Source organism: Procambarus clarkii, chromosome 52, assembly GCF_040958095.1.
Source record: "Procambarus clarkii isolate CNS0578487 chromosome 52, FALCON_Pclarkii_2.0, whole genome shotgun sequence".
In the NCBI taxonomy this organism is placed as follows: Eukaryota; Metazoa; Arthropoda; class Malacostraca; order Decapoda; family Cambaridae; genus Procambarus; species Procambarus clarkii.
Window position 1 is genome coordinate 2,468,643 of NC_091201.1, and position 18,590 is coordinate 2,487,232.

The following is an 18,590-nucleotide window of genomic DNA, read 5'->3' on the forward strand; positions in this document are numbered from 1 at the left end:
AGGTCAGAGAAATAAGAAAAAGCCTTCATGAAACAATCTCAGAGTGTAGGGGCCACCGTAAACCAAGCAGGAGAGAAAAATAAATAAAATATCTGGTCAATGGGTCAGGCAGGCTCAGGCAGTGCATGAGCAGGCTGGAGATTAAACAATGCATGAGAAAGCTTGCAAAATGGGGCTAAAGAAGTATCGATCCTGAAAGCAAGCTGGAGCAGCTGCCAATGCCACGTAAGAGGTGACAGCATTCGGCATAAGAGGCGATCAAGAAACGGCCAAGGACAGAACAACCCGCTCGCAAACCGAAGAACAATGACGAAGGGACAGAAAATAATAATTCATTGTGTTGAGGGACAGGAAGCCACAGTTAATTTATACATGTTTTGCTTATTTTTTTTAGTCAAGGTCCCCAAGGCCGAATTACTGATCAACGAATTACTAGGATACGACCCCAAAACGAGCTGACTAACTCCCGAGTACTTACTCACTACTAGGTGAACAGAGGTATTAGGTGAAAGGAAATATGCCCAACCCTTTCTATCCCGCCCGGGATTCGAACCCGGACTTCTCGATTGTGCGTCTAGAACAAACCCCAACTGTACTGCAGGATGGATGTGAATGTGCCAATACATATCCTGGAGGTCCAGAGAAATCATCCCAGCACCAGGCTTGAGAGCAAGCCAGACCTGGGATAAAGTGGTCATCTGGAAGGAGGACTACAGGATGAACCGGGTTCAACTCGGAAAGGTCGAGAATGAACTGCAAATCCAAGGAATCCAGTTTCAGGACCAGAAACTGGCAGTTGTTTCGAGCATGCCCAAAGCTACCCACTCCGAGACAACCCAACGAAGGCAGAGGGAAGGAGCCTGCCCTGAAAGCCCCTTAACGTGGCTGGAATGACCAACTCCACCACAGGCAATGGGAAAAACATGAAAAACCCACAAATAGCGGGACCAAGAGCTGGCACAACAAGCTAGCCTCCCCCTACCACCCGACCAATGGTGCGACCTGTGAAAGGGCCAGCACGAACCTTGAGAGCCAGCCTGCCAAGCAGAGTGATCACAGCACAGACCAGATGAAGGGAATGAGGGCCAAGGATGCACATCCGACCAGGCAACTGGCACCATGGTGGACCCACCTCGACTGACAGCAGATGATGCCCTGGCTTGACCAAACCACCGGGAAAAGCGAGAACAACCACCCCAAAAACATGACAAGAAGTCCCCACAGGCCAACAAGCAGCAGCCACGGTCAACAAAAACTGAGAAACCACATCCTCTGGAAACAAAGGCAAAGAAAAGGGAGAAGCAGAAGTGAGAGCCAGGGGCCCATGGCAAGCCCAAAAATCAGGCCGGCACAGTTTGCCAACACGAGAGAAGGTAGGTGAAAAACAAGACCGCCTCCCAGATGATCGGTGGATACAGCTTAAGGGGGCGGGGGAGGGCAGACAATGTTGAAGCAGCAAAGACCAAGACCCCTGCAAGAGGTGCCTCATCGAGTGTCAAATGTCCTCCGAGAGCCAATCAGAATGAAGTGCTAGGAGGCTTACGAAACGCACGACAGATGCCAAGTGTGAGTGGGTATGATCATCACCAATCAAGGGAGCGTACAAGAGGGGAACCAGAGCATATAGTTGCACAAGACCCACATCATAGGAAAAGGCAGGAGCAAAGTGGCATGCATTGAAGGACTCAAAACAACCCCCAGAAATACCTGCAACACTGTAGACACCTCCAGCCACCAAAGCGTGCTGGTACAACGGAAACTGTGCCAAGCCCTAAGCGAACACAAAGAACAGTCTGCCAGCCAGGATGACTCCTGAACCTTGTAATGCACCCAATAAGGGGAGGAAGAACAGAACTAAAAGAAAAGCTGGGTCCATAACCAAGGTGTAAACAGAGTCGTGCAGGAGGTACATACACAGGGCCTCTCAAGCCTCCACCGGGGGAATGCGGAAAGAAGGAAACTTCCAGAAGGACAAACCCGAAGAGCCTAAAGACACTCTAAAATACACCCTGGGAAAAGTCGCACCCAACTGAAACTCATACAGAGAGGGGGCATAAGAAAAACCCCCTCCCCCTACAACACAAGACCCTCCACAGAAGGCACTAAGATCCACAAAGGATCAAATAGGACCCAAGGACCCCAGTTGTACTCGCTGGAAAGACCTAGAAGCCTTGGCATGAGCGAGAGGGTCAACTCCTTCCTGGCCCAAGTCGGACAGGGCAAACCCCAGATCAGCCCAAGCCACATCCTGAGGTAAACCTTTTCCCGACTCCAAAATCCTAAGATATTTCGGAGGCGGAAACAGGGGAAGAGGAAAAGGACGAACCATGCCCACCAGGGAAGGAAGAGATGAGGACGGAACCACAGTTGAATTAACCAACCCCTTTAACCTAGACCGCTGAAACACACGAAACCTCAACTGCAAAGCAGTCCCTGTCTGATATCTCTAAACTTCTAGATGGGAGTGGGTAAGAAGTTACATGTGGGGATCAAGAATCGCATGTGGGAAACAAGTCTCGCATGACTCGCTGTTGAAGATGTCACCGATCCTGCAGGCAGAATGGTAGAGGCAGAACGTATGAACGTCACAAGGTGGCACAGACGACAAACGTCCCTCAAATTCGCACAAGGCAGGAGTGAGCTCAGAAGAGGTATCCACACAAGGTATCTCACAAGCCCAGCCTGGCCTCTGGCTGTGCTTGGGGAGTAGAAGAACTCCCAGAACCCAATCAAGCAGATCAAGCAAGTCAGACATAATACAACCGAATCCATCTGAGATTTCCAGGGTGAGTGTTCCCTGCAGAAAGCCCAGGCACTGGGAACGCTATATCGGTATCTCCTGGACAACTGAACGGGTAATGCTGACCACCCGAAGCCAACAGAAAGGCCTAGGGAGCAACAAGGGGTTAACTGCACACAACCCTAGATGAAACCTAATACTGTATGGTAAAACAGATATGCCCCCAAGCAGACAGGGCAATCACAAAAATTTTAGAAAAAGGAACAAGTGATAGCCCAAAGCACCCTAGGACCAAAATGTAGAGAACGAACAACCAGGGCCCACCAACCAGACATATAAGCTGGAGGCCCATTTCGGTGCACCAATCAGTCGCAAGAACCACAATGTGCTCCACCAGCAATAAACATTCCCAACCCAAGGAAAGACAGAGTCCAAGACAACGTGCTACCCTTAAGAGTAAGGGCTCACATGCAAAGAGACTCCCTAAGGAAGTATATCCGAACACACCAGGGAAGACGAGGGGAGTATGGGTAGTAAGGGGTAGACCACTAATCACCACCTAAAATAAATTCTCAAAGGAATTGACAGGGTGGACAAAGAAACTATTTAACACGGGTGGAACAAGAACAGGGGGGACAAGTGAAAACTTGGTACCCAAATGAGCCAGAGACATTAGAAAGAATTTTTTTCAGTGTCAGGGTAGTTAATACATGGAATGCATTAGGCAGTGATATGGTGGAGGCTGACTCCATACACAGTTTCAAATATAGATTTGATAAAGCCCAATAGGCTCAAGAATCTGGACAACAGTTGACTGACAGTTGAGAGGGGGGGGGGGACCATAGGGCCAAAGTTCAACCCCTGCAAGCACAACTAGGTGAGTACATCCCTGACAATGTAAGGGCAACACTTAAGGAGCACCCAGGGAAGGGAACCCTGAGCACATGTAGCTCCAAGCACACTGAACTCCTGGCTCACACTACACCAACATGTACAAGAACAGTCTCAAAGACAAACACCACTCAAAAGAAAATGGGAGACTGGAGCCAAAGCAACTTGAGGGAGCACGACCGGGCACGGGATGCATCAGAATAAGAACTGGTGGCAGAGCAGCCGGCTGACCCGGCCTGCCTCCCTCCTCCCCCAAACGAGGGGGAAGGTGGGGCGAACTAGCTCACGCTAGTTTCACGAGTTTTCAATAGCTTGTTTACATTGTTGGGGGGGGGGAGGGGAGGGGCTCTTTTAGCGGTTTTGAGGCTACAGTCTCATTTCCAACTAAAGAGTAGTCTGCTTTGTTTCACTGATGTTCTGGGTGCCTTACCTTGGTGGTGTCAGATATGAATAACTTTACACACAAGTTTTTCATAATGCCATCACTCACTGCGCCACTGGCTCGTGGTCCCCATTAAGCCAACAAGAACTCCGTGACTTATGGCACTATCAGTGTGGCAGGTTCAGGGAGCCACAAGGGGCTCTCCCCAGAAAACAGGCTTCTATTAGACATCAGGAACACATCTTTACTTTAACCATAAACTTCATGTGTCCATAATTGTCCTATGACACATTCCCTGTACAAATCGAAGGCCTACTGTCTGTGGAGTCATTTTAATTTGTGAGGATTAATGCACAGATGTCATTACAATAGGAATATGTTATGGATGAAAAGATAAAACTTTATAATTCATGTTGAGAACAATTAATAAATTTCATGGTTCTAACCTTGTTGTAGGGATGAGATTTCTTCTTCTTTTTGCTTGAGAAGCTCCTCTTGCTCTCCAAGCTGACGACTGCACTGAGATACTTCCTCCTGTCGAGCCTCTCTTACTGCTCTTATTTCCTAAAACACCAATAAGAAAAACAATCTGCATTGTTACAATCATTTAAAATATGAGGATATTTTCCTCATCTTTAGAGATCAATCCCAACAAGTCTCACTCTGCCAACAGTTGCACAAAACCCTTCCTCAGCCACATGATGACCTAGAGATCTTTGAGGCAACTAAATGAAACTGCTATTCCTTTATAAACAACGAGTTTTGATAGAATAACTGGCTAAATACTTGGGATTAATGACCAGGTATAAAAAAAAGTTTTTCAGCATAGGGGTCATTCTATCCCAAATCACAAAAAGTGGACATTTCAATACGACCATCACGTATTTTCATGAAGTTTGGTAGAAAGGTGGTAGACACGAAATAGCTTACCTAAGTGTAATTACTGAACATGTAAAATTTTAGTGCTCAATGATACACGATATTCAAACAGCATGGTTCCCAAGCAGATCCCAACGAGGAAGCGAGCACCACCTGCCAACACGCGAGACACGAAGCGAAAAAACTGCGATACTGCATCCCGCAGGATCGGCGCAAACAGCTTCAGCAGTGCAGACGCTAACGCGCCGCCAAGACCAAGGCACGAGACCCAGGAATGACCCCAAGTGCCTCCACATCTTCCTGAAGCCAATCCAAAGACAGCTTCAAGAGGGAAAAGAACCGCAAGACTGAAGCCAGCAGACCACGAGCGCGCAAGTCCTCCGCTACCAATGCACCCGAAAGGGAGGGAACCTGCAAGTGAAGCTGCACCATGCCAACATCTCGCTGAAGGGCAGGGGTGAACAAACATGCATTGAGGTGCTCAAATTTGCCCCACAGGAAAACCTGAACCACCATGAACACCTCGCACCACTCAAGCGTGCGGGTACGACGATATATATTATATTATCGATTATATTATATTATAATATCTTTATATTATCGGATTCATTATAGAGGCATAATCCGAGTCACGCAGGAGTTAAGCCACAGTGGCCACCCGTACCTCAGTAGGCGAGACGCGGGAAGCTGAAAACCTCCAAAAGGACAGACCCGACAGGACAAGGAACTGGGGAGGGGCCGACACCAAATCCAACTCGTACCCAGAGGGAGGAAGGGGGGGGAGGGAGACAATCCCACTCCTTGTAACAGTAAGTCCCACTCAGAGGGTAGGAAAACCCAGGCTGGGTCCAATGGAACTCAAGGGCCCCAAGTCAGCCCCTCCCCAACTCCGGGAACCTCCACATCAGGACCCGGGCCGAGTCGTGCTCCAAAGCCCCAGCCTCACAAGAAAAAGCCATGGCAGCCGAAAAGGCAGGAAGGAAGGGGGCCCACTAGTCAGACCCTGTCACCACAGCTGGAGGAACCGACTCGAATGCCTCTGTCGCCCCCCCCCCCCCACCCTCGGGAAGGGGCAACCTTCTAAACTGACTCAAGTCTCAGAACCTGCTAAACCCTGCCCCGACCCTGAAGCCCTCAGACGCTTTGGAACCAGAAGCAGGGGGAAAGGGGCACCAGAATGAACCAAAGCAGAGGAAGAACGAGGGGTTTCTTCTCGTTCTCTCAATGTAAAGACTGAACCAAGGTTGAAACGACCAACACCTCCAAGTCCGGGTCCCAATAAGCAAAACTGGGCAGCCGCAGGGCTACAGGGGCAGCAATCAATCGAGCGCATTGCAGCAACCCTATATCTAGCATGCAACGCCCGAGTCACCCGCACCCAGATAGTGTCATCAGTGGACTGGGTGAAATGAGTCGCAAACAAGTAGCAAAACTCACAGGACTCTGGGTTGAAGGTGGCACCAACTAAACAGGCAACATGACGGAGGCAAAAACAGTGAGTCACCCTGACACAAGGGGGACACAGAGCAACCCTCAAACTCATACAAGGTGAGAGGGTACCCAGGGATCACATCCATAGGACTCCTTGGGCCCCCGCGGGGTTTCCTAGGGCCCTCAGACTGGTATAGCTAAGGGTAAGCCCAGGCAGGGTACTGCTAACCGGCACCCACGTCTACCAATCACACTGCTAAAAGCTGAACCCCCAGGATGTGTCCATTCAGGGGCCTAGCAGGGGGTACCACCTAGAAAAACACATATATATAAACCTAAGTTACAGATAGGGGGGGCAATAAATCAAAGGCAGACCCCCCCCAGCAGGCAGGGGAAAAAAAAAAAAAAAAAAACCGCAAGAGGGCAACGTGCCCAGGTGGAATAGAGCTGGCCGCTATAATGGGTGATAACTAGATGTGCAGTACCCTGTGCCCCTACCAGTGCAAACTACCCCTTACCCTAAGGTAAACAAGGGAGAAGGAAACCCCACAGTACACTCAGGGCAGTCAATTACTGAGCAGCAAAAGATCAACAAAGGTAGACCCCAAGGAGACTTGTGGAAGATAACCTTAAGCCCCATGGTCAGTACTTACAAGGAACTTAGGGAAGGGAACCCTAGGCACATGCAGCCCAAGTACCTGTGAAGATTACTCCCAGCTCACGCACCACTCTGAAGGTAGCACTAGGACACAAGGCACAGCACAGAGAACAAGAAACAGGAACTGGAGTCACACGACCAAGCCCCAAACACATCAGCCGAGAACTGGGGTGTGGGTAGCCTGCACTGTGCTGTGAGCCCCACAGAGGGACGGACCCTACCGCCCCTGGCCGGCTTGGTGAGCACTGGTCACAAAGACCCAGCCAAGAGACAGCGTGTCCGTGAACACACCGAGCGAGGGTTCAGGAAGGCGCCAAGGCACTGAAGCCCGAAAACCCCCGAAGAGGAAACCGGCGACACAGCAACCGACGGAAAGCCCTCGGAGGCCAAACCCAGTGGTTGCGAGAGAGGCAGAAGGGAAGTCCCCCAAAGGAACCAGAACAAGCGATGAAGCCACACCCGACCAAACGGGTAGATCATCATGGCAAAGTTCAGTCTCCCGCACAAACCCTTGAGCAACCACCGTGTGACCTGGAAGCCCCTCAGGAACAGACGAGGGCGGGAACGCAGGCGAAGAAGAACCAAGGAAGCGGTTCGAGCATCCCACACAAGACCGAACCAGATGGGACTTCCTTCAGTTCACCAAGAACCCGAACCCGGCGAGCTGGGAAAGAACCAAATCCCTGGCTAGCAAACACTCGAACTGGCTGGAAGCCCAAACTAGCCAGTTGTCGAAGTAGGCCAAAACCCCGAACATCTAACAGATGCAGGCAGGCCACCACAACCCGAGTAAAGAATGTGAAAAAGCGAGGCGCCAGATTCAAGCCGAAAGAAAGACAACGAAAGTGGTAACCTTGACGCCCCACAGCAAAACAGAGCCAGTCCCTGAATCTCAGATGAATTGGGACGTGCCAAAACATGTCCCTGAAGTCCAGGGACACCAACCAAGAGTCCGGCTCTAACAGAAGACAGACCTGGGAAAGAGGAGTCATCCGAAACGAGGGGCAATAAACCCAAGGGTTCAGATGAGACAAGTACAGAATGAACCTCAGGACCGCGCAGTCCCTTTTCACGAATGGAAACAGATGGGAACCCACCTGAGGAACGAGGTCGTTTTGACCACGTCCGAGATGACCCAGTTTATACGTGAACAGGAACATGTACAAACAACAAACGTCGCACGACTCCGGGTCAAAAGAATCACCGACCCGACAGGCAGCATGGTGGTGGCACAACCGGTGAATATCTCCCCAAGACGAAGGGACAGAGCAACCATCAATCTCGCACTAAGCGAGAGGGGACTCAAGGGTCACATCCATCGGACCACAGAGCCCCCCACAGGGTTTCCCAGGGGCCCTTTACCTTGGTAACATGCTAATGGAAGCCCAGGCAAGGTAATGTGAACCAGCGCCCAAGACTACCAAGCAAACTTCTAAACGCTGAACCCACGGGACGTGTCCACTCACGGGTGCCTAGCAGGGGGTACCTCCAAATACACAGATATTTATATAGATACCCTAATTATAGATAGGGGCAACCAACCAAAGGCAGACCCCCACCAGGCCGGAAAACAAAAACAGAAAAACCCCCCGCAAGAGGACAACTTACTCAGGCAGAACAGAGCCGGGCACTATAATAGGTGATAACTAGCTGTACCCTGTGCCCCTACCAGTGACAAAAACTACCCCCTACCCAGAGGCAAACAAGGGCAAACAAAAACCCCAGCTTATTCCAAGGGCAGACAAGTACCAAGTAATAAAAGACACAGTGGAGGTAGATCCCAAGGTGACTTGTGGAAAGTGGCCACAAGCCCCAAAGGCAGTACTTACAGGGCACCTAGGGAAGCAAACCCTAGGTGCATGTAACCCAAGTACAGAAGAATAATACTCCTGGCTCGCACACCACCTGTAAAGACAGTCCATGCCACAAGGCACAGAAACAGAGAAAATCTGGAGCCAGAGGCACATGACCTTCCAGTATCACATCAGCCAAGAACTGAAGGGTGGATCTCTGCCATGAGTGTCTGGGGGCTCCCCCTTCCCCCTACCTGGGAGGGGGGAGTGCACAGACAGCGGCGCAGCAACATGATGACGTCAAGCTCGTTTGCTAATTTTCATTTGGGGATTTCTGTCCACTCGTTCGGCTTTTGGTAGCAAAATTTTCACCAAAATAGGGGTTTGTTTTGGGGCGCCTACCTTTCTGGGTGCCAGACCGGGTTGATGGCAGACACAGAATGCTTCCAACCACACAGGGGTTTCTATAGACCATTGCTCCTCGTGCCTCTCTGAGGGGGGGCCAGGTTCTGGCTCGTGGTCCCCAGTAGGCAAGACCTCCATGCACACTGACTGATGCCAGAAAGCTAATATATCCCTATCATCCTTGATAGCTCCGGGGAGCCGACAGACTCCCCCCAGAAAATAATACCAGAAATAATACCAGAAAATAATAAAATAATACCCTAAATTATAGACCCATACTACTGACAAGTTTGGTAGTCAAAACACTAGAAAAAATTTTAAAACCAAATGGGTAGAATTCCTGGAGAGAAATGATACAATAACAGACAGTATGGCTTTCAAACAGGAGGATGCTGTGTAACAAATCCACTGAGTTTCTATGATAAAGCCAGAGATTTTACAGGAAAGAGATGGTTGGGTTGACTGTGTTTAACTGAACCTTAACCCTTCGGCTGCTCAAGCGATTTTAGCATGCAACACTGGTGTGCATAAAATAAATTGTTCTGAAAAATTCATCTGTTCTATTGACATTGTTAATTAGCATCCAGGAAGGAAAATAGTGGCAATAAGTCTCCCCATGTCTTATGGTTCAGCCGCAGTGGGCCGGAGAAGTTGCATTTTAAGGAGTAGAAATGAGGCAAGGTGCCACACAGGAATAACTTTGACAATTTATTTTCATTGTTTCTCCCTTTATTTACATTTTTTTGGTTCTAACAAGTTGTATTGATGTGTCAATGATGGGGTTCATTAGGTATAACTTTTAAAATATAGGTATGTACAGATACATGTGTATAAATATATGTACACCATGTATTTATTCATAATAATCTATGCATATAAGACTTAATCTTATAATTGCACATAGCCCACATTTTGTCTGAAATATGTAATGGTAATCACTAATTTGCTCGATAAAAGTTCAGTGGATGCTAGTACGGTCCCCCCTGCACGCTCACACACCGCATCATGTTGCCACATATGGGCCTCACTTTTCTTACATAGAAAAATTGCTCTAAGAATTTGATTGTTACATCACTACTGAATTGTAGGCCTTCATTTGTAATGAGACAGTTAATCATCTTTCTGAGGGACTCAAATTATTAAACAAACCTTCCTTTCCTTCCCAATTTAATCCTATCTTATAAAAGGTACAAATCATTTGCTGTTTAAAACCCACATAAAATAATTGTAATAATTCACGGAGACTGCACACTCACCTTCTCGGAAATGTTGCACTTTTCCCTTAAAGCTTCTAATTTGACGTCTTCATGTCTCAACTCTTCCATCTCTCTGTCTGCCTTCGCAAGTCTATAGTCCAGTGATTCAACCTGTACATATAATATGCATCAATGTTGGCTAGTATACAACACACATTTGTTAAATAAAATATCTAATTCTAACACTACATTCCACTAACATGTGAAGTCTTGGGCTTCAGAAAAAGAGCAACTCTATACATGTTATAATTACCAAAGGCTTTAACAACCTGCACATGCACACCAAGGAGCCATTGTATTGTACTGTACACACACAAATATACTGTACAATGATGACCACTGGTGCTTGCTTCTCTTGGAAACTCCACCTGTGAGGGAACTACCAGATTTAAAATTTACTCAAGACACTCAAAAGATTTGCCAAATGTTTTGGGTGTCTTGAGTAAATGCTGATTTTGCTATTGTAAAAGAGAAGCACTTTGCCTATCCTAATAATTCAGAATACAACTAATTCCCAAGATAAAAGTTTATAAATAAAGAAAAATACTTCTAGATAACAAAGCTACACCATAATACACATTAAATGTTTAAATACAGAACTGCACCCAGCAACCAACTCTTCCACCCCCACTTTAATGGATATAACACTGGAAAAACAAGCAAAATGGGAAACAAGCAAGCAGAAATACCCTATATTTTATTTTAAAGCAGCAATAGTGAAACATATTGAACTGTTTCTATAGTGAATTATGTTACCTTTGAGTACAGAGATGAAATAAGGTCTTCCTTTTCACTAAGTTGACTAGTTAGTTTACTGCAGAGTTCTTCAAAAGTCACACATTTGCTTTTTATTTCTGCATTTTCTTTATTGAGGGTCATTACACAATCTTTTAGCTCATCCTGTAAAATAAAATTTTAATAAATAAATAAGGAAACAAAAATCAAATCTGGCATTTCAAAAGCAGATGACCAAGAAACACGGCCACAATCCCTATACCTAGCACCTCGCTCAAATAAATTTAAGAATACAGTATTTATAAACCACAAAAATGTATTCTCTCTCTCTCTTCTAAACAGGTACAAAAAAAGAACGAGCGTAGGTGGTGACCAAACCACATACCAGAAGATGAAGAGACAACGACATTTTGACCTGAAAATGACTTGATAATGGTCCAGGACGGACTGAAACATAGTCGTCTCTTCATCTTCTGATGTGTGGTTTGGTCATCACATCTTCACCCAGGTTACTGTGACTCATTGTCTGCAAATGAGTGTCGGTAGTATAGTTTGTATATACCTACCTATATGTGGGTAGGTAGATATAAGAGTTGTTCAAGTTTACTATTGAAGGATGTAGATGTCTTCTACAACTACTACTTTTGATGCACCTCAAAAGATGACCACCAGCACGTTTGAAGATTATGACCTTAGATTTTGAACCAAAGGTTTTTTTTTAATTTACACCCATATTTCTGGTCTCCTTAACCCTTCAACTGTACATAATCAACCATGGCCATTTCATTGGTGGTGCGCATGTCAACTAGGGCAGATTTTAGGTCTAATGTAACATGTAAAACTCCCATGGGTACATGGGGCTCACACTGGCTTTCTCAGACCTCCAGTAGACAAACAATATCTTCAAGAAAAAAATATCATGGCACCCCTCTTGAGTGTGAGGGGCCTCAGTACTAACACTGCAACCATGGATAGTGCATGTAGCAGCAGCCCACAGTACTGCCATGCAGCTCATGACCACAGCATCACTTAATATTGATGAAATAAACAGCTGCAATTATTTATTGATGGAAGATAAAGACACCGATGAAGATTATGTACACGTTTCAGATACAGTATCGGTAAACCCAATGTTGGTGATGATGTTACCAAAGCAAGCACAAAGTTGCAGAACACAGCCGCAGTTTGGTGCCTCTACGTATCATGTAACAGGACCTCATCTTGTTTAGAAAAGGAACATGTGAAAAATTATTCATATTCAGGATTTAGTAACCAGGATTCTAATAATGTGTGTTTTGGCTAGTTAGCAATGTGCGTCATATGTAGGACAGCACTGTTTTGTCAGGTGCTGTTGGCAACTGGAGAGCGTGTGTGACTATGCTCTTCATGGCTTAAAGGTTTATGAGATTATCAGATTCACCAGAACAGCTGACTGGTTTGCAACAGTGCATAAACATGTAGATATTTATATCTAATGTGTGAATACAGTGTGATAACTGCAAAAAACCAGTGTTGAATGTAATGGAATGCCATTTTCTGGGTGAGCCCACAAGGTTCCTTGGAGTTATTGAAGTGATATACGCTACATTAGTCTGGGGGCCTCAGTCAATGGAGTTCAGCCTACCGGGGACCACGAGCCAGAACCTCGCCCCCTTAGAGGCACACAGGGAACAATGGCCTATGGACCCCCCCCCCTCCCCCATGTGTTTGGGAGCATTCAATGTCTGCCATTGTCCTGGGTTATGCACCTAGCAAGGTAGGCATAACAAAACAGACCCCACCACTTGGTAAGAAATTGCAACCGAAGACCAAACAGAGAGGCAGAACTCCAACCAAAACAGGCAATTGAAACAAACCCACCTGATTATCGTGGATATATCCAATAGGAAATTCAGTAAACTACCTTTTGGGAGCATCTAAATGCCACGCTCAGATTGGATACATCGAAGGGTCTGGGACCCACGGTTCTGTTTGAGTGGTAATCCACTACAAACAATTGATATTATAATAACCACTGCATATGCATCTAAAGTGTCATGTAAATATTCAATAAATGTTAAAATAAAAGGAACTTACTTCACGATGATCTCTGTTACTTTGATCCATCAGCTTCATCTCCAATTTCCCTTTTTCTTCCTCCAAATTTTTTAACTGTAGTTTCAAATAGTTCTTGGAATCTGTAAAACAAGAAGTGTCAAATATTCCATTGTCCAAATACAATTGTATATTACTATTATGCTTTAGTAATGTGCAAACTTGCACAACTTCACATACCTAGATAACATGCGATCAAGTATGCCATATCCATCTTTGTAAACCGTGATAGATGGTTGTAACAAGGTGGTGGAGGCCAAAACCGTCAGTAGTTTCAAAGCGTTATATGACAAAAAGTACCGAGAAGAGGGGACATCACGAGCATAGCTCTCATCCTGTAACTACACTTAGGCAATTACGAGCTAATAAACCATCATATGACAGATCACCGAATAGGGAAGACAGGACACCACTAGCACATGTTCAAACATATGTGCATGGTTATATCTATAAAACAGAATGTCTACCAATTTGTCCATAGTAGGAAGTCAGACACTTGGGGCTAGACTCACCCAACATTCCAACATGAAACATGGCACGTAAGCAAAATCTAGAACAAAAACTACATCTATCATTGGCCCTTTGAACAAGGGAGATTTCACAAAAAAGAAAATTGTACTGAGAATACAGTACAATTCTATTTTTTGTGAACCCCTGAACACAATTAAGATCAACAATCCAAACAAATTCTTGATGAATGTACTACCAACATCAAATCATATATCAGATGTCACACTAAACCCACTAGACTTTGAAACAGCGATAAGACAGTACAGTATGTACATACACTCTGCACCAAGCCCATATTCCTAGAATTTCCATATACATTATGAATTTAAAAAACCCTATCACAGGTCCTTAACATTACTTGGAGATAAGAGTCTACATACTGGTGTTATGCCCTACATACTTAAAACCCCAGAAATAGTGCCACTCTACAAAGTGGAAAACACAAAGCAGAGGAAAACAATTGTAGACCAAAAGCACTAACATGACATCATAAAATCCTTTGAAAGAGTGCTAAGAAGCAATATCACAAAACACACGTAAACACAGCATTTACATAACCTTGGATGACGTGGGTTCAGAACAGGGCACTCCTGCCTCTCAAGTACTAGACCACTATGACATGCCCCTAGCTGAGATAAGCAAAACTCTGATCTTGAATACAAAGATTTTGTGAAAACTTTTGACAATCGTAACCATGATGTTATTGCACTCAAAATGCTCAATACACAAAACTCAGGCTATCCGACCACCACCACCACCCAAGAGAAAGATAGTGTGGGAAATAGTTATCGCTGTGTAAACAAATACTATAGCTTCATTTAATTACTGTACTCTTTAAAATAAACTCTTTACGAGAAGCAAATTTTGTTTCTAAATGAATAATTGTCGTAAATTCTATTTGTATAGTGAGCCCACCAAGACTACTCTTTCTTGTCCACTACGTCACTCATCATTATAGTCATATGTTACGAACCCGACTCCATCGTCAGAGCATGGAGCACCGACGTCAATGCCATCTGTGAGTCTGCTCCCTAAACCCCCACTAAATGAACGACGCCATCTGATGGTGGCAGTATGATACCTGCAAGAGACGCTAGATTCCTGTCCTGGTCAGCCCGAAGAGTCGTTGTTGCTGACCTCTGGTGAGGTGGCGCCTAGAAAATCAGCACCATCTATTGTGGGAGGAGTTGTATGTTTATGTCAGAGTCCGTAAGTGGTATTTCCTAGCGTCCCTAGTACTGGCCAGTTTACTTATAATGTGTCTGTATCCACAGAGGTGACGTAGGGCTGCAGTGGTACGAGAACAGTTCAGTCTACCCAGGGCAGCCTATTATCTCTCTACTTCATTCTGCTTTACGTGAGCAGTGAGCAATCGCCGAAGAGGAACCAAGTAGTATCTGCTGTATGCCTGTGAAATGGCAGTGACAGAATTTGGCATATCCCGGGACTGGCTAGAGGAAGAGACGACCAACAGTGAGGTGCTACGGTGGAGTGTAACTAGCTAGTTGCAAGAAGCTCCTGCCAGGGGTTCGCTATTTGTTCGTGTAGAGGCCCAGCAGCGCGAGGCCGATGTTCTCTGCCAGCACCAGGCTGGAGAGTGATTGTGGGCGTTCACAAGAAGCACCTAGTGATATTGTAGACAGGCTGGCCCGTGGCCAGGGTAGACTCGTTGGTGTTTCCCAGGACTGGTTGAAGACGGTACTGTGTGTTGAGGAAACACGGAAGTTGACAAGGCTGCATTGCATGAGCATCGAGGAGCGTTTAGTGTCCTATGAGAGCGACATGTGTATATATCAGTGTAGTAATACTTCGTTTATGATTCTATTTAAGGTGATGGGAAAATGATAATATGTGAATATATTGATAATTGATGAAGTGTTGTATTCCTTTCAACTCCCACCTTGAATTTACTTGCATTACCAAGCTTACTCCTCGAAAGTCACTACCGACTTGGGGTCAAATACTAGTACTTTGGTTCCTCCAGCAAAGAACCCGGTTGCGACCTATCGTGGCCGTAATATAATTGGCATTCCCAGCGGGATCCGACCTCTTGTCAAGTGCATTTGATAGGGGGTGGTGACGTAGTGCAACCCCCTGTGAATAATTCCCGTTCGTTATTTGTCAGGACGCTACATGTCCTGTGCGGTGCCCAGCGTGATTAAGTGCAGTATTGGCGAGTGCGGTGCTCAGAGTTATTATAAGTGTTTAGTGTTAAGTAAAGTGGTGTGTTGTGTGCTCGTGCACAACTTGGTGACAATATGGCAGAGAGAAACCATTGACAATCTAGACGATGTTCAGGAATTTCTGAACAAGGAGGACTGTCTTGCTAGATTGAAGTATCTGGGAAAGCAGGAACTTGTGCTAGTAAGTGCCTATTTAGGGATCAAAATACGTGAGAGTGATTCCCAAGATGAAATCTTGTCGAAGGTTCATAAGCACTTAAAGGCCGAGGAAAAGCAGGAAAGTGAGGCACTGGGTGCAAAAGAAACTGATATGGCTTCCACTGAAAAGGAAGACAAAGACAGTGATGGTGAGAGTGAAACTAGTGAATTGAATATCAGCCTTCTCACGGTGAAAATGCGTGCATTAGAGGTCAATCGTGAAATAGTGGAAAAAATTTGAAATAGAACAGGAAATGAAAGAAAAAGAAATAACTATAAAAGAGAAGGAAATGGAAATGAAACATTTGGAATTAGAGCGAGAATTACAAGAGAAAGAGAAGGAAAGAGAAGAAAGACGAGAAAGAGAAGAGAGAAGAAAGAAGAGAAAGGAAAAGAGAAGAACAAGAAAGGCAAGAAAACAAGAAGGAAAGACTACACGAGTTAGAAGTACTACGATTAGGTGGTCAGAGGGAAACAAAGAAAACAAGTCGTTTTGATCCAGTGAGAATATCAAGATGGTCCCAAAGTTCAATGAAAAAGTCTCAAAGTTCTTAGCTGCCTTTGAGAAGGTTGCTGCCTCTTTGGATTGGCCAAAGTAGAATTGGGCCATCATGATTCAGTCCATCTTGACTGGAAAGGCCCAAATTGCATACTCCGCGTTGTCGCTTGATGATTCGTGATTACGACGCAGTGAAGAAGAGTGCTCATGGCTTATCAGTTGGTGCCAGAGGCTTATAGGCAAAAGTTCAGGAACCTGAAGAAGACCTCGGAGCACGCGCATTTACGGAGTTTGCAAACATAAAGGAACAGCTTTTCCAAGAATGGTGTGCGTCTCGAAAGGTGAAGACGAAAGAACAACTCTAGCAACTCATATTGTTGAAGGTGTTCAAGGAATGTCTGTCTGGAGATCTCAAGACATACCTAGAAGAACAGCAGGTTGAGACCTTGAGTGCAGCAGCCATCATGGCTGAGGAGTACATCCTAACTCATCGGCCCTCTACCAGGTTTGTCCCGAAGAGTTACCCACGTCTGTTTGGCAAATCTCAACCAAAAGAAGAGAAACCCGTCCCACAAAGTGCTTTGAAGATGCCCCCAGGTAGTCCTCGAAGGACTAGTCCTAACAGACCAACACACCGTAGTCCAAGGAGGAACATAGTGTGTTGGACTTGCGGGCAGCGAGGGCACGTTGCTGCCAGGTGCCGAGGAGGGACAGGTAACAACCCGCAGAGAGAAGTAATGCTGATGGGTTGTACGACACCACCAGTGGGAACCCAGTCTCTAATAACGAGTAGAGGACCAGGATTCTTTACTCTCACACTTCAGGTGGGTATGTAGCGAGTGATCATACTGGTAGATCAGTTGTAGTGCTCAGAGATAGTGGAGCAGCCCAGTCCTTGATCGTGAGAGACTCGTTACCCGAGGGAGTGTGTGTTGCCAGGACACAAAGGGTTGTTCTAGTTGGGTTTTCTTCGACGAGGTATGTTGCCCCTTAGTGCAAGTACACCTAGACTCGCCCTACTTCAGTGGCACATGTGCGTTGGCAGTAGTTGATACCCTGCCTATAGCAGGGTATCGTTGCAAAGGTCTTTGCACCTTTTCCAGTTTGTTGATGTGCTTCTTAAGATATGGGCACCACACAACCGCTGCATATTCCAGCTTTGGTCTAACAAAAGTCGAGAACAATTTCTTTAGTATTTCGCCATTCATGTATTTAAAAGCAATTCTGAGGTTAGAAAGTGTAGCATAGGCTCCTCGCACAATGTTGTTAATGTGGTCCTCAGGTGACAGTTTTCTATCTAGAACCACCCCTAGATCCCTTTCTTTGCCAGAATTCTTTAAAGATTTCTCACATAACTTATAGGTTGTGTGGGGTCTATGTTCTCCAATTCCACATCCCATAACATGGCATTTATTCACATTAAATTCCATTTGCCAAGTGTTGCTCCATATACTTATTTTGTCCAGGTCTTCTTGAAGGGCATGACAATCATCTAGGTTTCTTATCTTCCCTATTATCTTAGCATCATCAGCAAACATGTTCATGTAATTCTGTATTCCCACTGGTAGATCGTTTATGTAGACAATGAACATTACCGGTGCAAAAACTGATCCCTGTGGTACTCCACTTGTGACATTTCTCCAATCCGATACCTTGCCTCTGATTACGGCTCTCATTTTTCTGTCAGTTAGGAAATTTTTCATCCATGTTAGTAGCTTACCTCTTACCCCTCCAATATGTTCCAGTTTCCAGAACAACCTCTTATGGGGAACTCTGTCGAAAGCCTTTTTTAGGTCCAGATAGATGCAGTTAACCCAACCATCTCTTTCCTGTAAAATCTCTGTGGCTCGATCATAAAAACTCAGTAAGTTCGTTATATAGGATCTTCCAGATCGAAAACCATACTGTCTGTCTGATATTATATCGTTTTCCTCTA

At 45.6% G+C, this 18,590-nt stretch overlaps 1 protein-coding gene across 1 annotated transcript in view; it reads right to left on the bottom strand.

Moving 5' to 3' along the window:
• Positions 1–18,590, bottom strand: part of LOC123763713 (kinesin-like protein KIF20B) — an 86,867-nt gene that overhangs the window by 26,687 nt on the left and 41,590 nt on the right. Inside the window, exons 23-26 of the mRNA XM_045751009.2 lie at positions 13,247–13,347; positions 11,192–11,335; positions 10,436–10,546; positions 4,460–4,577 (exon numbers count right to left, since the gene is read on the bottom strand). Coding sequence (XP_045606965.2) covers positions 4,460–4,577; positions 10,436–10,546; positions 11,192–11,335; positions 13,247–13,347 — 474 coding nt within the window. The remainder of the gene's footprint in view (positions 1–4,459; positions 4,578–10,435; positions 10,547–11,191; positions 11,336–13,246; positions 13,348–18,590) is intronic.